The sequence below is a fragment of the Salvelinus alpinus genome, chromosome 16 (genome assembly GCF_045679555.1).
Source record: "Salvelinus alpinus chromosome 16, SLU_Salpinus.1, whole genome shotgun sequence".
NCBI lineage: Eukaryota > Metazoa > Chordata > Actinopteri > Salmoniformes > Salmonidae > Salvelinus > Salvelinus alpinus.
In genome coordinates, this window is record NC_092101.1 from 30,959,963 (window position 1) to 30,984,000 (window position 24,038).

General features: G+C 42.5%; 1 protein-coding gene across 2 annotated transcripts in view; it reads right to left on the reverse strand.

Annotated features, from left to right (window-relative positions):
* Positions 1-22,480, reverse strand: part of LOC139541348 (BMP/retinoic acid-inducible neural-specific protein 3-like) — a 57,475-nt gene extending 34,995 nt beyond the window's left edge. Inside the window, exons 1-2 of one of the 2 annotated variants that reach the window (XM_071345907.1) lie at positions 22,126-22,480; positions 21,093-21,415 (exon numbers count right to left, since the gene is read on the reverse strand). In XM_071345907.1, coding sequence (XP_071202008.1) covers positions 21,093-21,361 — 269 coding nt within the window. In that variant the 5' untranslated portion in view covers positions 21,362-21,415; positions 22,126-22,480. Of the gene's footprint in view, positions 1-21,092; positions 21,416-21,870 lie in introns of both variants that reach the window. The other variant, XM_071345906.1, reaches the window with a different exon arrangement.
* Between the last annotated feature and the right edge of the window lie 1,558 nt (positions 22,481-24,038).

Consider the following 24,038-nt stretch of genomic DNA (forward strand, 5'->3'; position numbering starts at 1 on the left):
TTTCTCAAAGGAAAAACCTCAACCAATTTCAAAAGACTGTTGACATCCAGTGGAAGCGACAGGAACTGCAAGAAGGTCCCTTAGAAATCTGGATTCCCAATGAAACCCCATTGAAAAGAGAGTGACCTCAAAAATATATATGAATGGTTTGTCCTCGGGGTTACGCCTGCCAAATAAGTTCGGTTATACACAGACATGATTCAAACAGTTTTAGAAACTTCAGAGTGTTTTCTATCCAAATCTACTAATACTATGCATATCTTAGGTTCTGGGCCTGAGTAGCAGGCAGTTTACTTTGGACACGCTTTTCATCCGGACGTGAAAATACTGCCACCTATCCCAGAGAAGTTAACAGTTATGGAAATACACAACCAAAATACAGCAATTTCTGATTAAAGTAGCTGTTTTAAGACGTAAAATAACTCAAACATATTGTAGAAATACATTCTGTGTGTGTATTTGTTTGTCAATAACAGCTGGTGCGAGAGGTCTAATATTAAAGTCTCAAGGTATTGCTCACCTGAGGTAGAGTACCTTATGATAAGCTGTAGAACACACCATCTACCAAGAGAGTTCTCATCTATATTATTCATAGCCGTCTACTTACCACCACAAACCGATGCTGGGACTAAGACCGCACTCAACGAGCAATATAAGGCCGCAAGCAAACAAGAAATTGCTCATCAAGAAGCGGCGCGCCTAGTGGCCGGGGACTTTAATGCAGGCAAACTTAAATCTGTTTTACCTCATTTCTACCAGCATGTCACGTGCAACCAGAAAGAAAAAAAAACACAAAAAAAGCTCTAGACCACCTTGACTCCACACAGGTACACATGCAAAGCTCTCCCCTCACCCTCCATTTGGCAAATCTGACCATAATTGTATCCTCCTAAATCCTGCTTACAAGCAAAAACTAAAGCAGTTATTACCAGTGACTCGCTCAACATGGAAGGGTCAGATTACGCGGATGCTACGCTACAGAACTGTTTTGCTAGCACAGACTGGAATAGGTTCTGGGTTTTCATCCAATGGCATTGAGGAGTTTACCAACTCAGTCATCAGCATCAATAAGTGCATCGACAACGTTGTCGCCAAAGTGACTGTACATACATATCCCAACCAGAAGCCATGGATGACAGGCAAAATCCGCATTGAGCTAAAGGCTAAAGCTGCCGCTTTCAAGGAGTAAATAGTATAAAACACAATCACAAGTAGTGGCTGAACAACGACATGAATAGCATACAGCTGGCGGGTTTTAAGCAGGATAGAACAGCAGCCTCTGGTAAGACAAGGGGTGCTGGTCTATGTATTTGTAAACAGCTGGTGCACAAAATCTAAGTAAGTCTCGAGCTATTGCTCGCCTGAGGTAGAGTTTCTCAATCTGTAGACCATACTATTTACTAAGAGATTATCTGTATTTTTCGTAGCTGTCAACATACCACCACAAACCAATGCTTGCACTAAGATCGTACTCAATGAGCTGTATACAGCCATAAGTAAACCGGAAAACGCTCATCCAGAGGCGGTGCTCCTAGTGGCCTTAATGCAGGAAAACTCAAATCTGTTTTACCTAATTTCTAACAGCATGTTAAATGTGCCACCAGAGGAAAAAAATTCTAGACCACATTTACTCCACACACAGAGATGCGTACAAAGCTCTCCCTCGCCCTCCAAATTTGGAGTGGCATCTGACAGCAGCGAAGATAAGTAACATATTTGAAATAATGCATGCAAGCTTAAAAATAAATTAGAAAGATACACCACAATGTCAAAGAAAAAAGTGGAAATAAAAAAATCTATTTAACAATTTAGAAATGAAATATTTGTGTCATGTTGGCTGCTCACTGGAAGTTTCTCTTCAACATTTTTTTTCTCTTGTATAGCCACTATTCTGATATGTCTATCTTGTGTGCATGCTCATTTAAAAAAAAAAAATATTTCACCTTTATTTAACCAGGTAGGCCAGTTGAGAACAAGTTCTCATTTACAACTGCGACCTGGCCAAGATAAAGCAAAGCAGTGCGACAAAAACAACACACAGTTAAATATAAACAAACATACAGTCAATAACACAAAGGAAAATAAATATTTTTCTATTTATGTACAGTGTGTGCAAATGGAGATGAGTAGGGAGGTAGGCAATAAATAGGCTATAGAGGCAAAAATAATTACAATTTAGCATTAATACTTGAGTGATAGATGTGCAGATGATGATGTGCAAGTAGAGATACTGGGAGGCAAAAGAGCAAATGGGTAAGTAATAATATGGGGATGATGTAGTTGCGTGTGCCATTTACAGATTGGCTGTGTACAGGTACAGTGATCGGTAAGCTGCTCTGACAGCTGACGCTTAAAGTTAGTGAAGAAGATATAAGTCTCCAGCTTCAGAGATTTTTACAATTCGTTCCAGTCATTGGCAGCAGAGAACTGGAAGGAAAGGCAGCCAAAGGAAGTGTTGGCTTTGGGGATGACCAGTGCAATATACCTGCTGGAGCGTGTGCTACGGGTGGGTGTTGCTATGGTGACCAGTGAGCTGAGATAAGGCAGGGCTTTACATAGCAAAGACTTATTGATTACCTGAAGCCAATGGGTTTGGCGACGGATATGTAGTGAGGGCCAGCCAACGAGAGCATACAGGTCACAGTGGTGGGTAGTATATGGGGCTTTGGTGACAAAACGGATGGCACTGTGATAGAAAATTGGATGCAGTCTGAGTAGAGTGTTGGAGGCTATTTTGTAAATGACATCGCCGAAGTCAAGGATCACCAAATTCAAGGATCGGTAGGATAGTCAGTTTTAGAAGGGTATGTTTGGCGACATGAGTGAAGGAGGCTTTGTTGCGAAATAGGAAGATTTCATTTTGGATTGGAGATGCTTAATGTGAGTCTGGAAGGAGAGTTTACAGTCTAACCAGACACCTAGTTATTTGTAGCTGTCCACATATTCTAGGACAGAACCGCTTAGAGTAGTGATGCTAGTCGGGCGGGAGGGTGCAGGCAGCAATCGGTTGAAGTTTTACTAGCATTTAAAAGCAGTTTGAGGCCACGGATGGATTGTTGTATGGCGTTGAAGCTCATTTGGAGGTTTGTAGGCACAGTGTCCAAAGGGCCAGATGTATACAGAATGGTGTCATCTGGGTAGAGTTGGATCAGAGTCACCAGCAGCAAGAGCAACATCATTGATATATACAAAGACACGAGTCGGCCCGAGAATTTAACCCTGTGGCACCCCCATAGAGACTGCCAGAGGTCCGGACAACAGGCCCTCCAATTTGGCACACTGAACTCTATCTGAGAAGTAGTTGGTGAAACAGGCGATGCAGTCATTTGAGAAGCCAAGGCTATTGATTCTGCCGATAAGAATGCAGTGATTGACAGAGTCGAAAGCCTTGGCCAGGTCGATGAAGACGGCTGCACAGTACTGTCTTTTATCGATGGCGGTTATGATATCGTTTAGGACCTTGAGCGTGGCTGAGGTGCACCCATGACCAGCTCGGAAACCAGATTGCATAGTGGAGAAGGTACGGTGGGATTCGAAATGGTCGGTGATCTGTTTATTAACTTGGCTTTCAAAGATTTTAGAAAGGCAGGTGTCATGACATTGGCCTGTTGGTGGAGGTTTATGACCCCCATAAATACCTTTCCTTTCTCTCTACTTTATAGAGTTGACTCTTGTAAAGCCTTTGTAACAGAGAGTCTGGTAACATCAAAAAGTGGGAAACGGAACCATATTTCAGTAATCCAACCAGTTGAAAATATGCATTGGTACTTAATGAATATGATCTCAGATCAGTTGCTGTCTAAGACATTACTACTAATGACAGGATGACAGAAACTGTATCTTGGAAAGTCGACAAATTCTAGTTATCAGATTCACATGGAATTGTTGTGCAATTTAAATGTTTAAATATGAAACTATTTGTGAAAAGATGAAATGTAATTTTAGCTTCTTAAATGAGAGAACGGATTGTCATAAGAGTAAACTTTGCTCACTCAGTGGCCCCACCCAAGTGAACAGACATTGGATGTAAACTATGAAACACGCCCTTCTTTCACCACTATATAAACCCGTTGACGAAAATTCAACTTTCTGTTCCAAGGACGAGAGGACGGCGGTCCCCACGTTAAAAGGATCACCAACAGAACTAAGCCAACCTCAGCGTGAACTCTGGTTGAACGACAAGAACCAAACAAAATTAGCATTGAATTTCAACGTAAAGATAACGATCAACATGCCAAAAGGATGAATTTCAACTATACCAGCCGGAATATAGCATGAGCTTATATAGCATGAACTTTGAACTCTTATTCACTAAAGTGATACCTCCTAGCCGTTGCGTTAGCAACAGCAGCTATAAACGTGGGCTAGGAGAGGACGGACAGAGTATCCATTCTACCACTCTCCAGTTCACCACTAGACATTCTTCAGAGGACAAGAGATCCATGCTGAACAACCCTGCCTTCTATCTACGACCAATCTACCGAAGCGCAGCTCAGAGTAAAAATGTATTGCATTTTCCTTTTTCAAATGGGTGGTTATTTAGAATGCATAAGATACTGTATTTACGATAGCATAGCTGCCTACGGCCCGATAGAGACAAAGTATTTTTGTTCCTCAGTCTTCCCGCTCTTTCATTCAAAACCCAACCCCCTTTGTTTGTGTAACCAGCCATCATATCTGTTCCGTCCACTAGGGACGTTTTCCTTTATGACAGAATTTGTAATCAACGTATGATCCATTCTGTGTAGATGTAATTCTGTGTGATTATTTAGGTATTTAGTAAATAAATAATTAAACCACATGTTGTATTGCTGATTCAACTTGTTAGCCAGGGTTCGTGAAGATAACCAAGAATTTACAACTTTCAGATGAGACTGGATAAGGTGAGGATTAAATATTGACTGCTACTGATGTAAAAGATTACTAGGTCTTTAAGAGTTTATTCGGAAGATAACAGCTCTACAAACATTATTTTGTGGTGCCCCAAATTTCTAGTTAACTACATTTACCTGATTAGCTTAATCAGGTGATATTAATTACAGAGAAATTATTTCATAGAATAGCATGTCAAATCACTTAATCCGGCATAGCCAAAGACACAACACAGGGCAGGATGGACATAAGTCTATAACAGTTTGGGCCTATAGTGTCTCCCCTTTTGAAGAGGTGGATGACCGCGGCAGCTTTCCAATCTTTGGGGATCTCAGACGATACGAAAGAGAGGTTGAATAGGCTAGCCGGGGTAGGGGTAGCCAGGTGGAAAGCATGGCTAGCCGTGGAAAAACGCTTATTGAAATTATCGTAGATTTATCGTTGGTGACAGTTTCCTATCCTCAGTGCAGTGGGCAGCTAGGAGGAGGTGCTCTTATTCTCCATGGACTTTAGTGTCACAAAACCTGTTGGATTTAGTGCTACAGTTAGCACATTTCTGTTTGAAAAAGCTAACCTTAGCTTTCCTAACTGACTGAGTAAATTGGTTCCTGACTCCCCTGAAAAGTTGCATATTGCGGGGGCTATTCGATGCTAATGCAGAATGCCACAGGATGCTTTTGTGCTGGTCAAGGGCAGTCAAGTCTGGGGTGAACCAAGGGCTATATTTGTTCTTAGTTCACATTTTTTTTTGAATGGGGCATGCTTATTTAAGATGGAGAGGAAAGCCCTTTTGAAGAGCAACCAGGCATCCTCTACTGATGTGATGAGGTCAATATCCTTCCAGGATACCCGGGCCAGGTCGATTAGAAAGGCCTGCTCGCAGAAGTGTTTTAGGAAGCGTTTGACAGTGATGAGGGGTGGACCCATTACGCACGCAGGCAATGAGGCAGTGATCGCTGAGATCATGGTTGAAGACAGCAGAGGTGTATTTAGAGGGCAAGTTGGTCAGGATGATATCTAAGAGGGTGCCCATAGTTACGGAATTAGGGTTGTACCTGGTAGGTTCCTTGATAATTTGTGTGAGATTGAGGGTATCTAGCTTAGATTGTAGGACGGCCGGGGTGTTAAGCATGTCCCAGTTTAGGTCACCTAACAGTACGAACTCTGAAGATAGATGGGGGGCGATCAATTCACATATGGTGTCCATGGCACAGCTGGGGGCTGAAGGGGGTCTCATCCCAACATTAACCCCAAGTCAAGATATTAATCTGTTTGGCCAAATATTTCTCTTCACGACACAGATGGTTGACCTTGCAACTAGAGCTCTGAATTTGAAAAGGATTGGCCTACCAACACTGTAAAAAAAGATAAAAGGACTCACTTAGAGAGAAATTCTATCTAGTCAAGTTAAATACATTTGCAAAATGTTTTGAGTTTGCAAAAAAATGAAATCTAGTTGTTTTTGCAAATAACAAATCAGAACCAAGAAGTGGTGGTCCTCATGAGAGCCAGTTTTTGCAACTGCATCTGAAAAAAACGTTCACAGTTCTTGAAAATGTCCGTATTGACTGACCTTCATGTCTAGTCCAATACTTTTGATACTAGGGTTAAGGTTGAACCGGGATGTGGACACGAAGCAAGGGTTAGGGTTGTGTTTAGGGTCATTAAAGTAATGGACTGTCGTGTCTCTTTGCTTATTTGAGCAGTTCTTGCCATAATAGGGACTTGGTCTTTTACCAAATAGGGCTATCTTCTGTATACCACCCCTACCTTGTCACAACACAACTGATTGGCTCAAATGCATTAAGAAGAAGGAAAGCAATTCCATAAATTCACTTTTAAGAAGGCACACCTGTTAATTTAAATACATTCCAGGTGACTACCTCATGAAGCTGTCAAGACAAAGGGTGGCTACTTCGAATAATCTCAAATATATTTTGATTTGTTTAACACTTTTTTTGGTTACTACATGATTCCATGTGTGTTATTTCATAGTTGTGATGTTTTCAAGATTATTCTACAATGTAGAAAATAGTATAAAATAAAAACCCTGGAATGAGTAGGTGTGTCCAAACTTTTGACTGGTACTGTACGTACCATTGACTTGCGCCACAAATTCTAATATAAGGTAAGCATTTCTTGGTCACCCAAATTACATATTGGTTTTCTTACCCTGTTAGCAGTATATGGAAAAGGGGTGACAGCAATCCATTCTTTGGTTGAGTTTCCCTGGAAAGGTTTCCAAAATGCTAACGTTTTAGCATTGGTGGCACAAATCCCATTCAAGTTATGGGACCGATAATAGCATTTTTGCGCATTTTGTTCAAATCATCTAAGTTACTTTGTTGAGCTTTACACTCAATTGTAGATACTTTCGGATGATTTGGACATGATGCACGAAATACGCTCATATCGGTCCCATGACTTGAATGGGATTTGTGATACAAATGCAAAAAAAATATTAGCATTTGGAAACAGTGCCAGGGAAGCTAAACCAAAGCATGGATTGAGGTCATACTTTACAGGGTAATTAAAGCCTAAATGTAATGTTGTAATTTGAGTGAACTATCCCTTTAAATAGGCTATTTGCAAATGTATTATAGTGACGTTACAATTCCCACCAAGTGGGTTAACCCTGTTAACATAGGGAGTTTTCCTTTCATGCCAGTGACCCAGGTTCCCTTCCCTGCCCCGCCCCGCCATTCGGTACTCTGGTGCCAAAATTGGTATGGCGGCCGTGAGGCCATTGGAACGCACAGCCAGACATTTAAAAAGAGGCCGATGTGGTTGAAGCACGGAATCATGCATTCCCATTTGGAGAGAGCAATATAGTGGTCCTCGCTAATATGAGCCTCGTTACCATTCACAAGTGGGTTTACCCTACTGGCGCGATGCGTAGGGTGTTTGACCCTCACACCAGCATGTGGATTTTCAGATAAAATACTCAATTGTGATTTTCAACATTAGTTAAAGCAAGGAGCTAGAGCAAAGAACATATTTCCAGCCATTTTACACAGTTAACCAATGAGCAAGGGGGTAAAATAAATATATCTATTTTTTTTTTTACTCTGGGCATGCATCATGGTCTGCAAAAACTGAATTACTATTCACTGAGTGTACAAAACATTAGGAATACCTTCCTAATATTGATATACACCCCTTTTGCCCTCAGAACAGCCTCAATTTGTCGGGGCATGGACTCTACAAGGTGTCGAAAGTGGTCCACAGGGATGCTGGCCCATGTTGACTCCAATGCTTCCCACAGTTGTGTCAAGTTGGCTGGTCGTAGTTCGTTCCATCTCATCCCACAGCTGCTCAATTGGATTGATATCTGGTGACTGGGCAGGCCACTGCAGTAAGCTGAATTCACTGTCATGTTTGTGGAACCATTCCTGGACAATTCTAACCTTGTGGCATAGGGCATTATCCTGCTAGAAAAATCTATTTGCAGATGCATACACTGCTTCCATGAAGGGATGCAACTGATGATATTCAGATATTATGTGGCATTAAAATGTTGGTCCACCTTGGTCAAGGGGACCAATGTGTGCCATGAAAACACAACCCACACCATCACCAGCCTAAAAAAAGCACAAACCAGGATTCATCAGACCAGGGAACGTTTTTCCAATTCTCCACTGTTTTCATTCCTTAGCCCACTGGAATCACACTTTCTTGCTGAAAGGAGTGTAACTATGTAAGGTCGTCAGCTGCCATACCCCATTTGTGTCAAGGTACAACGAGTTGTGCATTATTTACGGGTCTTTGGGCACCAATGTTGTATTGGACTGTCAGTTGACTAACTATAGCCAGTCAGTTTCTCTGCACAATTCTTGTCAGCCTCCTTTGTCCTCTCATCAATGACACGTTTTTGACCACTGGCCTGGTGTCGGCTGGATGTCCTTTGGGTGGTAGACCTTGATGCACACAGGAAACTGTTGAGTGTGAAAAACCCAGCAGTGTTGAAGTTCTTGACACACTCAAACAGCTGCGCCTGGCACCTACTACCATACCTCCTCCAAAGTCACTTAAATATTTTGTCTTGCCCATTCACCCTCTGAATGGCACACATACACAATCCATGTCTCAATTGTCTCAAAGCTTGAAAATCCTTCTTTAACCATCTCCTCCACTTCATCTTCATTGATTGAAGTGGATCTAACAGGTGACATCAATAAGGGATCATAGCTTTCACCTGGTCAGTCTGTGTCATGGAAGGAGCAGGTGTTAGTAATGAAAGCACACCTTCCACTTTGGTGGTGTTGAAAATCTACAGCCTAATGATAATTAGCTTTGATAATTTTAATCAGTTCCTGACACTAGAACAAGCCTGTTGTTCAGAATATATAATGGTGTATCAGAAATTGCTGTCTGTCTGAGAAAAAAATCTTTGATGTCCGATTTTGCAGTAAAGAAAATTACATAGTTCCTGCCTTTTACATTTGTAGGGCAGGGCGGGGCCTATAACAAAATATTTTCTTTGATCAAAGTGGGTTAAAGTTATATAATTTGCCTGGAGCACTGGGTGTGTGTAGTCAGAGATATATGTTTTTGACCATTCATTCCCTTGTGTGAGGTTAGATGTGTGTGTACACTTAAGAGAGCACGGGAGCTTGCCTTTGAACTCTATCAGAGAAACAGAACAACGGTTAGCAATCACTCCTATTGATGTTATTCTCATGGTACCACCTTACCACACTAAAATCTCTGATTTGTGCATTTCTCTAACAGGGAGAAGATGGATCCGCAGCACGCTTTGGCTGCACCTGCACTTCACAAGAGGATTTTGAAACAGGAGTGAATCAAAAAGTGAGCATCTTATTCTTAAAAAACATTAATGATACTTAGCTAGCTGACTTAAGGTTGTTGACTAGTTTTTATTTCAAATCCAATTTTATTGGTCACATACACATGGTAATGTGAGTGTAGTGAAATGCTTGTGCTTCTAGTTCCGACTATGCAGTAAAATCTAACAAGTAATCTAACAAATTCACAACAACTACCTTATACACACACAAATGTAAAGGGATGAATATGTATATATGGATGAGCGATGGCTTGCGGCATAGGCAAGAAGCAGTAGATGGTGTAGAATACAGTATATACACATGAGATGAGTATTGTAGGATATGTAAACATTATTAAAGTGATGTTATTTAAAGTGACTAGTGATACCTTTTATTAAGTCAATTTATTTAAGTGGCCAGAGATTTGAGTCTGTTGGCAGCAGCCTCTCTATGTTAGTGATGGCTGTTTAACAGTCTGATGGACTTGAGATTGAAAAATAGTTTGTCTCTCGGTCCCAGCGTTGATGCACCTGTACTGACCTCTCACCTTCTGGATAATAGCAGGGTGAACAGGCAGTGGCTCGGGTGGTTGTTGTCCTTGATGATCTTTATGGCCTTCCTGTGACATCGGGTGGTGTAGGTGTCCTGGAGGGCAGGTAGTTTGCCCCCGGTGATGCGTTCTGCAGACCACACTACCCTCTGGAGAGCCTTGCGTTTGAGGGCGGTGCAATTGCCGTACCAGGCGGTGATACAGCCCGACAGGATGCTCTCGAATGGGCATCTGTAAAAGGTTGTGAGTGTTTTAGACGACAAGTCCAATTTCTTCAGCCTCCTGAGTTTGAAGAGGCGCTGTTGTGCCTTCACCACTACTGTCCCGTCGATGTGGATGGGGGTGCTCCCTCTGCTGCTTCCTGAAGTCCACGATCATCTCCTTTGTTGTCGTTGAGTCAGAGGTTATTTTCCTGTCACTACACTCCGAGGGCCCTCCTCTCCTCCCTGTAGGCTGTCTCGTCATTGTTGGTAATCAGGCCTACCACTGTAGTGTCGTCTGCAAACTTGATGATTGAGTTGGAAGGGTGCATGGCCACGCAGTCATGGGTGAACAGGGAGTACAGGAGAGGGCTGAAAACGCACCCTTGTGGGGCCCCAGTGTTGAGGATCAGCCGGGTGGAGATGTTGTTTCCTACCTTCACCACCTGGGGGCGGCCCGTCAAAGTCCAGGACCCAGTTGCACAGGGCGAGGTCGAGACCCAGGGCGGTAAGCAAATTGAAGTGGGTCTAGGGTATCAGGTAGGGTGGAGGTAATATGATCCTTGACTACTCTCTCAAAGCAGTTCATGATGACAGAAGTGAGTGCAATGGGGTGATAGTCATTTAGTTCAGTTACCTTAGCTTTCTTCGGAACAGGAACAATGGTGGCCATCTTGAAGCATTTGGGGACAACAGACTGGGATAGGTTGAATATGTCTGTAAACTCCCCAGCCAGCTGGTCTGCACATGTTCTGAGGACGCAGCTAGGGATGCCGTCTGAGCCGGCAGTCTTGCGAGGGTTAACACGTTTAAATGTTTTACTCACATTGGCCACGTAGGAGAGCCCACAGGCTTTGGTAGCGAGCCGTGTCAGTGGCACTATATTGTCCTCAAAGCGAGCAAAGAAGTTGTTTAATTTGACTGGGAGCAAGACGTCGGTGTCCGCAACAGGGCTGGTTTTCTTTTTGTAATCCTTGATTGACTGTAGACTCTGCCACATACGTCTCGTGTTTGAGCCGTTGAATTGCGACTCTACACGGCTGTAATTATAATCGAAGAGAATTCTCTTGGTAGATAATGCGGTCGGCATTTGATTGTAAGGAATTCTAGGTTGGGTGAACAAAAGGACTTGAGTTCCTGTATGTTGTTGTGATTACACCATGAGTTGTTAATCATAAGGCATACACCCCCGCCCTTCTTACCAGAGAGTTGTTTGTTTCTGTCGGCCCGATGCGTGAAGAAACCGGGTGGCTGTACCGACTGACACCATATCCCGAGTGAGCCATGTTTCTGTGAAACAGAGTAGGTTACTCTCTGTCTCCCTGGAAGGCAACTCATGCCCTAATTTCATCCACCTTGTTATCTAGAGATTGGACATTGGCGAGTAATACGCTCGGAAGCGTTGTAAAGTGTGCTTGCCTTCTCAGTCTGACTAGTAGGCCACTCCGTCTGCCTCTCCTGCGGCGACCACGTTGTTTTGGGTCGGCCGTTTGGGATAAGATCGCATGTCCAGGGTGGAGGTCCGAACAAAGGAGCCGCTTCGGGAAAGATGTATTCCTGGTCGTAATGATGGTAAGTTGACATCGCTTTTATATCCAATAATTCTTCCCGGCTGTATGCAGTAACACTTGAGATTTTCTGGGGTAACAATGTAAATGATACATTTAAAAGAAAAAAACATAACTGCATAGTTTTCTAAGGACCTGAATCGAAGCGACCATCTCTGTCAGCGCCATCTTGCTATATGTGGGTGGGGGGGTTTGGAAAGCAAGTTGGTGTTCTACGAATCTAATATGTACCTCCATTTCAAGTTTGGCTAGTTACCAAAGTCTGATAACTAGCTTGTTCAATCTAACTTTGGCTAGTTTTACATTCGGTTAAGAAAGTAAGCTAACATTGGTTTCTATAATGGCATTTTTCCAATTATTTTCCTCAAATTGTTTAAAAAGAATAAGTCAGAAAAACGTTGAGGCTACCATGTACACTACATGGCCAAAATGTTGGACATCGAAAAGTATGAATGTCAAATATCTCATTCCAAAAGCATGGCCAATTAATTTCGAGTTGGTTCCCCTTTGCTACTATAACAGCCTCCACTCTTCTGGGAAGTCTTTCCACTAGATGTTGGAACATTGCTGCGGGAACTTGATTCCATTCAGCCACAAGCACATGACTAGTAGGGAGGTCGGGCACTGGTGTTGGGCAATTATGCCTGGCTCACAGTCGGTGTTCCAATTGTTGAGGTTAGGGCTCTGTGCAGGCCAGTCAAGTTCTTCCACACCGATTGACAAACCATTTCTGTATGGACCTCGCTTTGTGCAAGAGAGCATTTTCATGCTGAAACAGGAAAGGGCCTGGAACTAAGAGGCCAAGCACGAACCATGAAAAACAGCCCCAGACCATTATTCCTCCTCCAAACTTTACAGTTGGCACTATGCATTGGGCAGGTAGCGTTTCCTGGCATCCGCCAAACCCAGATTCATCCATTGGACTGCCATATAGTGAAGCATGATTCATCACTCCATAGACCGTGTTTCCACTGCTCCAGAGTCCAATGGCGGCAAGCTTTAAACAATTCCAGCCGACGCTTGGCATTGCGCATGGTGATCTTAGGCTTGTGTGTGGCTGCTCGGCCATGGAAACCCATTTCATGAAGCTTCCCACGAACAGTTATTGTGCTGACTTTGGTTCCAGAGGCAGTTTGGAACTCAGTAGTGAGTGTTGTTGTCGAGGACAGACAATTTTTACGCGCTACGCGCTTCAGAACTCAGGCATCTCATTCTGTGAGCTTGTGTGGCTTACCACTTCACGGCTAAGCAGTTGTTGCTCCTAGACATTTCCACTTCAATAATAGCACTTCTGTTGTCCGGGACAGCTCTAGCAGAGCAGTAATTTGACAACCTGACTTGTTGGAATGGTGGCATACTATGACGGTGCCACGTTGAAAGTCACTGAACTCTTCAGTACGGGCCATTCTACTGTCAATGTTTTTCTATGGAGATTGCATGGTTGTGTGCTCAATGTTATACACCTGTCAGCAACAGGTTCGGCTCTTTCTGAAATGGCCAAATCCACTCTTTGAAGAGGTATCCACATATACTTTTGGCCATGCAGTGTCTTTCTAGTTAGGGTTAGCTAACATCAGTTAGCAAGCCCGTTAGTCTAGGTTTTATAGCACGTGTCAAATTTGCAAATCAGGCCTATCAACACGTAGATGTTTGCTATGTGTCTCATTTGTAATCACACACATTACACCTATGCAACTGCAAGGCTGTGTAACTGTCAATGCAGCTTTGGGAGTACATTCTCATTAAGAAAATAGATTTTGGAAGATGAGCCTGAATAGATTAAATACAGTTTGCCAGGACTGTTCAAAGTGAAATCTGATATTTGCTGCCATTAAATAACTTGTGAATACCTCAATAGGCCTCCCTTCAGACCTTCTTAATTGCATTTTGTGAAGGTGACACGGAATTGCGTAAGGACTCATTAAGGAAATTGTCTGTTTTTATGCTCGCTCAAACAGGTTGCTCCGTAGTTCACAACACTGGTGTCTGTGGACCTCAAGAAGTCGTTCTATGAAGGCCTGGACAGTCATCTGGCCAAGCTCATTGAATTCTACAGGACCAAGAAAAGTGGAGGTACTGCTAAAACACTTGATGGGCTGTGCTGCGAGGCCTGCCTTGCTTCATGAGAGGACCCTATCCATTTCTTGAAGATTTGAGGTTGAGATTTGAGTATATAACAATACAAAACAATGTTATCATTTCAACCTCCTTTTCACAACAGATCTTTTTCAGAGCTGATCTAATTACACCGGAGATATCCCTGATCAGCTGTTTAGAGAAAATGACCCCTGAAGTTTTTTGGTTCTGTTTCCAGAGCAGCGCTGTTTGCATTCTGAAAGTCACAGAAGTGAATAATAACAGTTTATTCATCCCTGGTAGTTATCTAAACTAGCTTGCTAACGTGGCTACTTTGTGTGAAGCGGAAGTTTGTTTATTGAGATGATAGCAGTGAGGTCAAATTCAAGTTTCATCAACAACAAAAATCCACATTTGTTTCTGATACCCCCAGGTGTCCTAAATGGAGAATCAAATAATAAAAACAAACCATCAAGCCATCTTAAACAATTGTTAGGGGGGTGAACATCCATAAGCTTTTCAACTGATAATATCTACAAATAAAACAAAGTGGTTGGGTAAGTTTTGAAATGTACTTGTAATGTGTACTTTTTCAAGCCCCCCCCCCCCCCCAAAAAAAAAATAATAATTCAGTTTTGGATAAATTGCTAATGGTGTTATAAATATGCTTTCATCAGGTGCTCCAGAGATGTTCATCATGAGGGGATATCCTTTTGCTGGCTTTGAAGTGGAGGGAAGGAGCATGCATGAGGTGACTCTCCACATGTTATGCTCCTATAAAAGGAGTCTATGAATTTGCTACCATTGCATTTTATTCCCTATCCACTGCATTAAACTATTGTAAGTTATAGCCTACCCCAGGGTTCGCCAAGTCTATTCCTAGAGAGCTTCTGTGCAGGATTTCTCCAGCCCATCACTAACACATATTTGAAGAATCATGCACAGCAAGTTGCTTTCCCAATATCACAGGCCCTTGGCCTACTGTTAACGATGCGGTTTATATCTGAGCTAGACGCATATGAATACTTGTTTATGAATTATTTGTTTTAAATTACAATGTTTTAAATCAACAATTTCTACTGGATAATTACATCTGCTTATTTTATAATAATTTGAGGCCCATAATCTAACTGGAAATGTTCGAAAGATCTGATCCTGTACATTAACTTGAATCCTAACACATACATTTTCAGTTAAAGTAGGGGGTTTCAGATTTAAATTAACTAGCCAATATTATAAAAACACATTGTAAATATGGTAATTTAATCAAATTACTTGTTTTACTGTAATTTTAGCCTGCCAAAGCAGGCCATATGTTAATTAACCATTTCTGTCATTCTTACTCTTCATGTAAATGTCTAATTTTAAGATTCTCACACGTCATTTGAATCTGTAATTTTACTGTTAATTTTTGGCACCCTGTGGTGCCATGCTTTTGACAGTTACAATATTGTCCTGTAATTTTATAGATATGGCCCCTAAAATTACAGGGCAATATTGTAAATATGCATAAAAAAACATTAACTGTAAAATTACAGAAAAATGTCAGATTGAAATGCCATGTGAAAATCTTGAAATTACAGACATTAACAGATTTACTGCTATGGCAGGCAAAAATTACAATAAGTCATCTGATTAAACTACTGCATTTTATAATGTACTTAATTTACTTCTGAAACCCCTAATTTGATTGAAAATGTATATTTTGATAAAGCAATCTTATAAAATGACTAATACCGTAAATATACAGATTTACCCCAAAATGTGACTATTTACGTATTTTTACAAAATTGTCAAGTTGATTTACAGCTTAACACATACTTTAAATCAGAAATTACTGTTAAGATAACAAACATAGAAATGTTCCAAATAGCCAATTTTAAGGGTACATTAACAGTAAATCTATAAAAACAATTTAAAAAAGTTATGGCATTACTGTTAAACTGTAAATATACAGTATTGTACCCCTAAAATTGGCTATTTGGAACATTTCTACAATATGTTTCAGTCATCTTAACACACTTTAAATAAATAAAAATGTTTACTGTAATTTGCCTGCTAAAGCAGAGAATGTTAATTAACAGTTTGTCACTCGTAAATGTCTGTAATTAAGATTTTCAAATGTCATTTTACGGTAAATGTTTGGCACCCCTGTGCTGCCATGCTTTTGACTTAATTTAAAAAAAATGTTTTAACAGTGCACAGCTTACAGCTCCTGCTGTGGTTTTTACAAGTTGAAGACTTACATTGTGCGTTCTCTCTCAGGGATTAATCTAATATGACATTGATCCCTCTGAATGTTCAATGTGCACGCCCCATCAGCAACAGAGGAATAGTTTTGAATTTTTAGACCCAGGAAGAAATATCCTTTTGATTGCAACGACTTCAAAGTCACCATACATGACGTCGAAGTAAACAGCCCCTACGCCAGCTTCACATTCAAAGGAGCACAGATCAACTTTCCTAATTGAGCTGCTTAATTTGTGTGATAGAGAGCAAGAGACTGCAAGCAAGAGAAAAGAGACACGTGAGATGGAGTATTGGAATGGAGAACAGCTATGATCCTCTCTGAATAATGATCCCAATAGTGAACATGCCACCAACACCACCAAAAAGGATCAAACACTCAAACGGAGAATGATTTACGTAAACAATGTGATATGGATTCAGCATCATGGATTTAGGACAGAATTGCATGTAATAGTCACTGTAGCGTATCGCTATATCTCCAGGATGAGGAGCTAATTTTCATCACACAACAGGGTCATTACGGTATTACCTTCTCCCTAGTCCCGATCCCAGCCATAAGACTTTAGCCTGGGCCACAAAATGAGGCTACCGTCACATAATGGAGGGAGCCTAACATATGCGTATTTAGTACCTGGCCTCTCTTCCTTACCAGAGGCAGGTGTGAATGTAATCACCTTCACTGTAAACAGCCATCATATTGGCCTGGTTTATAATCTATGGTGGTTGGCAGAGCGGGGTAGAGCTACACACCATGTTCACTGTTGATCCTCATTGTGTCTCTATTGTCACAACAAAGCAGACGAGTCAGGATCTCACACTCTGCGCAAGGACACATTACTGTAGCAGTGCCTGGAATATCTCACACATACAGTGCTTTCGGAAAGTATTCAGACCCCTTGACCTTTTCCACATTTTGGTACGTTACAGCCCTCAAGCTACACACAATACCCCATAATGAAATTATACCACATTTACATAAAAAAAAAAGATATTACTCAGTACTTTGTTGAAATACCTTAGGCAGTGATTCAACCTCGAGTCTTCTTGGGTATGACGCTACAAGCTTGGCACACCTGTATTTGGGGAGTTTCTCCCATTTTTCTCTGCAGATCCTCTCAAGCTCTGTTAGGTTGGATGGGGAGCGTCGCTGCACAGCTATTTTCAGGTCTCCAGAGATGTTTGATCAGGTTCAAGCCACTCCTGCATTGTCTTGGCTGTGTGCTTAGAGGCATCATTCTGTTGGAAGGTGAACCTTCACCCCAGTCTGAGGTCCTGAGCACTCTAGAGCAGATTTTATCAAGGACCTCTCCGCATTTTTCTCCGTTCATCTTTCCCTATCCTGACTAGTCTCCTGCTGCTGAAAAACATCCCCGCAGCATGATGCTGCCACCACCATGCTTCACTGTAGGGATCGCGCCAGGTTTCCTCCAGATGTGGCGCTTGGCATTCAGGCCAAATAGTTCAATCTTGGTTTCATCAGACCAGAGAATCTTGGTCTGAGAGTCCTTTAGGTGCCTTTTGGCAAACTTCAAGTGGGCTGTCATGTGCCTTTTACAGAGGACTGGCTTCCGTCTGGCCACTTTACCTTAAAGTGCTGTTTGGTGAAGTGCTGCAGCGATGGTTGTCCTTCTGGAAGGTTCTCCCATGTCCACAGAGGAACTCTGGTGCTCAGTCATCTCCCTGACCAATGCCCTTCTCCCCTGATTACTCAGTTTGGCCGGGTGGCCAGCTCTAGGAAGAGTCTTGGTGGCTCCAAACTTCCATTTAAGAATGATGGGCACCACTGTGTTCTTGGGGACATTCAATGCTGCATAAATGTTTTGGTACCCTTCCCCAGATCTGTGCCTCGACATAATCCTGTCTTGGAGCGCTACAGACAATTCCTTCGACCTCATGGCTTGGTTTTTGCTCTGACATGCACTGTCAACTGTGGGACCTTATATCGACAGGAGTGTGCCTTTCCAAATCATGTCCAATCAATTGAATTTACCATAGGTGGACTCCAATCAAGCTGTATAATATCTAATGGATGATCAATGGGAAAATGAGTCACCTGAGCTCAAAAGGGTCTGTTTTTTTTTTTCTTTCTAAATTTGTAAACATTTTGAAAAACCTGTTTTTGCTTTGTCATTGTGGGGTATTGTGTGTAGATTGATGAAGAAGAAAAAACGATTTCATCCATTTGAGAATAAGGCTGTAACGTAATAAAATGTGGGTCTGAATACTTAATGACCCAGTTTGCTACAGGTGGAAAATAATCCAGAAGCTTATGTGGATTCTAATTAATAGATTTTTTTTGTAGGGTTGATAAATGTTTTGTTAGGGCAAATCAAGTCTGACATTTTAAAGTGGAAATTACAAACTTTAGAAGCTTTTTTAAACCTTGAATACACTACAAGTTTGCATTTCTCAGCAACAAAAGAGTGATCAAATGAAGATCCTACATCGGTATAGCTTATTCACACACACGCAAGACTGTGCACATAAGCACACACAGCACCAGACTGCCATCAACACTCCTCACATCTTCACTCGGCTGCCCCTGAGAGTTCTGTCACCGACACACAGCATAGGCTCTGGACCTCTGCTACACACACACAGTCGCTATGGCAGAGGTGACACCATGGACCTCTGCCCCATATAACTCCCCCATCACACACTTGTCAGGAACCATAAGACCTGTGCTCTATGAGCTCCTCGTCACGACTCCCCGAGCTACAGGGACACGCTACTGTGACTGTCCCGAGGCATCACTCAACCTTTGGCTGGGGGAGGAGAGGTTATGCTGAGTCTATATATTAACCATTTGAAGCAGTTTATATTCTGTGTGGCTATGTTGTGTGATTTTTAGGAGACTGAAAATCATTTCCCTCTTGGAGGACTATTCTACAGGCAATGAGAACTGTCTGTTGCCTTAGGATGGCTCTGAAAATAAACCAGTGGCATAGTTACCAGCCATTGAACGACACTATCGTATGATTTAATCTTGTAGGCTTTGATCAAGACGCCTCTCCAGAACAAACATGTTTTTGTCGGTGGCGAACCGTGGCTATTGGACCTAGACCTTCTGAGAGAAAAAAAAAATATTCCAAAACATTGTATCAAACTCAAAAATCGAGACAAATTACAGAGTCATAACATCACTATATGCACCCAACATTATATATAGCTCTAATGCAGAAGAAGCAATGCTTTTGATGACATCGTGAATTAATCAAACAAGGCTGCAACTTGCACAGAGACATAACAGTACTGGCACAGAATAATGCGACCCGCAACAGCCACACTGCGCACCCAATTTATGGTAGCCCACACCATCACTATCACCAATAGCGACAAAAGTCAGTGACACGTCAAAGGATGTGACAGCTAGTCTCGTGGTCCTGAAAAGACAGCAACCATAATACCTGCACACTCCATGTAGGAGAGCGCACTTTTTATAAAACATAGGCCTATATACCACGGCCGATAGAAAGACAGCAGTCACTCAGTAAAATATACAAATCATCCCATACACTGACATTTTTTTGCAAGTCAAAATTTGATTGGTTGATTCCACTGTCAATCCAGAATTCTGCTCTAATGCAGTTGAATGGCAAAGGTATTGAGGGGGTTTGTTTATCTGGCAAGGGTTACCCCGGTGGGAGGAGTTTAAACCGGATGAAAAGTGATTGCACTCGTTTTGGATCCAGGCTGCCTCCCGGGCGTGAGCCAGGTGCCTCGCTCTGGCCGACAGCGAAGTCAGCTCAAAACAAAAGTGACGTAATTAAGCATGTGTGATGAGTAGGATTCTGTGTTTTCACATGAAAAGTGATTGCTTTTGATAAAAATGCTTTACATGCGTTGCCAATGAAAACGAGTTTGAAAATTCTAACATGTATTTTTATGGCACAACATAACAGCTCAAAATAACTATCACTTGCACAGGAGAAGGGAGAGCTTATCTTACATATCACAGTCCTTAATAAGGGATGACATTGACTGAGGTGTTGAAATTCTAAGATACTATTGCCCTTTCTCTTCCAGAGTCAGTAGGTGTAGCTCTGTGCTGAGAGTCACCAGCAGGGGGGAGTAAGGCACAGAGAGAGAGAAAGAGGGAGAGAGCTAACACTTTCACAGTCCTCTTGACTCCCTTTCCCTGGTCCTGACTGAACAGGTCACTGGAGCACTGGATGAGAGAGAGCAGCGTTACATTCCCCATCTGTGCCTGGCCGTGTCACCACAGCCGGCAGCCAAACGCCACTGTGTCAATCAGGACCCTTTAGCTGGTATCATCCACTATGCTGTTCCAGCAATCCCATGCCTGACAGCATCACACAAACACACCAGGGACAAACACATGCAAAATCACACACACGCCTTGCACGAATATGGAAAAATCACAATAAACATGATAGGTATGGACAGGTGACAAAGACAGCACTCACTACAGCAAACAACCCCAGTATTCATCCACCTGACCTTGCCAGCAGTCAGTGCAGTATATGTTATTGATGAAGAACACTGGTTGTGAGCTGCGATATATGCGGCCACTCTGCCAGACTTTGCAAACTGCCTCGTCCTTCCTGTTCTTTTGGAACTAGAAATGTCAGCTGTAAGGCTAAACCCCTCTGCTTCGTAACACACACACACTGGCAATCCCACCTGTATCAATGTCACATGTACAGGTATCCCTAAACCATAGTGTTGATCTTACTCTGAACCTTGCTACTCAACAAACTTTCGAAGATCTCAACAGTCTCGCTAAACCCTGCAGCCATCTTTACTTAAGCCATGCAGACAGACTCACCTGTATATCTTGTACTTGGTGGTGAATCCTTGCTGGTAGCGCTCCGTAAAGTCAGAAAACTCCTGGGAGTGATGAAAGGGCCCTTTGTCAGACAGGAGCCAGGCGAAGGGCCCCGTGGCGTCGCTGGAGCCCCCTGCCCCTGCAGACGCTCCTGCCCCGGCCCTGCTGGCTGCCGCCCCTACCACCCAGCACTGTAGGAGGCTTAGAGCTGTACACTCCCATAGAACCATCAGAGCCACCCGTCTAACAGTGATACGCCGGCCGCTCATGCTTCCCCCGCACCCGACGACTCCTCATTCTCCCCAAACTTCTCTCCCCTTGTCCTGAACGATAGGAGGGAGACAGACAGGATGGCTAGATGTTAGAAGGGGATGAGTGTGTGAGTTTTGTAATGAGAGTAATAACCAGAGGCTAACATGTCACCACAGTGTGTGTGTGTGTGTGGTGTGTGAGAGATACTGTGCTTGTGTCATCACAGTGAAATACTGTAGGTACTAGGAGCTTGTCATTTCTTGACCTTCCATTAGCTAGGCAACCTGACTATTTTTCAATAAGTCTTTTCCAAAAAAAGATTATCTACCGAATTAACACTATGCGATTTAAATATTATAATGTAGTGTGTATTGTAAATTATGAATACGTTTTCTAATCAATAAACAACCAAATTAATATGATAATGTAAATAGTATTTTAAACACAGGTGTCAAATTGTCTACAATTGATAGGCTATTGTATTTTTACACATTCGTGGTAGAACATTAGTAGAAAGCCATTTTACCTGATTCGGCTAACGGTGTGGTACTAAGCTTATCGGTGAAGTTATTGTTACAATTTCGCCCCAGTGGATCTTCTGAGTGGACCGTAAAGTTGTGATCAGCCCAATGCATTAGAGAACTCGCATGGGATGGAGACCCAACTAGCTAAACCTCCGTTTACCGGGTCAGACGATCATACGCTATAAATCACGGCCATGGGAAGTAAAAAAAATAGTGACTGAGCGACATCCACCTAAATGGCTGGAGCTCCCTCTTACCGCATCATACGTCCAGTTGTTAGGCTACACTCGATTATGTAAAATCCAAAGGAAGGAGAAGGCAACAGCGCACCGGACAGAGACGAACAAGGGCGTGCTGCTCATTCAGCTGGAGGAAAAATATTTGCCACCTTCCAGGTGAATTTTCTGTAGTTTTTTTCCGAGGGAAAATAAGTTGTTTAAGATGTTCCTCAGAAGAAAAAACACAATGCAGAAATAGGTGGTTGCTTTCCCCTCAACGTCAAAAAAGCAAAATTATCCTATTTTCTAACTGAGACGCACTTGGAGCACTGCGCACTCGAGTGCGATGCTCTCTTGTACTCCAGTCAGTGTGGTGGCATGTATCAGAGTGATATTCGCTGGTTTGCTCTCGAGCACGGTTAAAATGTCAAATTTATTCCCAAACCGAGCCCACCCCACTCCCCATTGGCTGAATGGAGATAAGAGAGGCAGGGTTTAGGTCTGGCTGTATAATAGAACGGATGGTCAAGAGATTACCTAGAGAATAGGCTCTTCACTTCTGTCAGAATAAATCAGGGGCCATTTGTCGAATACAAATATTTGAGAGGCACAACATCTGACTATAGGCTACACATCTTATATCGGCTAAATGTTTGTTGTAGGTTATTGGGCTATGCTGATTGTAATGTTGTCTCAGCCCTTGAAAGCTTGAAAGACACCATTCGTTAATTTTACAAAAGATGTGTAGTTTCAGATCCAAGTGGAAGGGAGGAAAATACCTTGCTGGACAAAAAAATTACATAACAAAACATCAATTTGGCTTGGGCCAATAAAGTTACATGCTCCATGCAAAAGACAAAAAATGACAAACATATATATTTTTGACATTTATTCATTTAACAGATGTGCTTATACAGAGCGGTTTACAGTAGTGAGTGCATACAGTAGTGAGGGCTTCCAAGACGGTCTTGTGATCTGTGGTGACTTGTGAGACAGGCGTCATTTCCGGTCACAACTTGTAGACTTGTTTATGTGCTGCTTTGCAGTTTGTTGCTAACCTTACTTTGCTACCTGTCAACTTTACTTTTTAAATACCGTTTTTTATATATATTTTTTTTCCCCCTCGCTCAACTTTTTTCATTTAACTTTTTCACCCCAGACACTTTATCTGGACATGGTTCGTCAGGACCTCCACCAACCAATGCGAAGTAGTAACATTAACATTATGCCTTCTAATTGCAGTCGCTGTACTCATAATATACAGGAGAACGATCGTCTTATGGTGAGGATAGCTGTGCTGCAAGCCCAGCTTCAGACGCAATCGTTAGGCAAGGGTAATTTAAGTGTAGGCAAGGAGGAAACAGCGTCTGTGCCACGAATAAGTGCAGATAGTAGTATAAATCCCCTCGCACAGTCCCCACAGCCGGACAATTTTCTCATGGCTTCTGGAAGGAAATGCTGTAGGAATGCTCAACCAGTGTCGCTCATTCAGCCGACAGAAACTTTCAACCGGTTCTCCCCATTAAGCAACGGGTCGAAGTCAGAGGCTGTACCTTCTCTGGTCTCTTCTCCTCCCGTTACGGGGCCTGAGACACCGAGCCTCCCACAATTAGCTCTGACAAATTGAAAACCCTAGTCATTGGCGCCTCCATTACCCGCAGTATTACACTTAAAACAAATCATCCAAGCGATCATACACTGTTTACCAGGGGGCAGGGCTGCCGACGTTAAGGCTAATCTGAAGATGGTGCTGGCTAAAGCTAAAACTGGCGAGTGTAGAGAGTATAGGGATATTGCTATCCACGTCAGCACCAACGATGTTAGGATGAAACAGTCAGGTCAACAAGCGCAACATAGCTTCAGCATGTAAATCAGCTAGAAAGATGCGTCGGCATTGAGTAATTGTCTCTGGCCCCCTCTCAGTTAGGAGGAGTGATGAGCTCTACAGCATT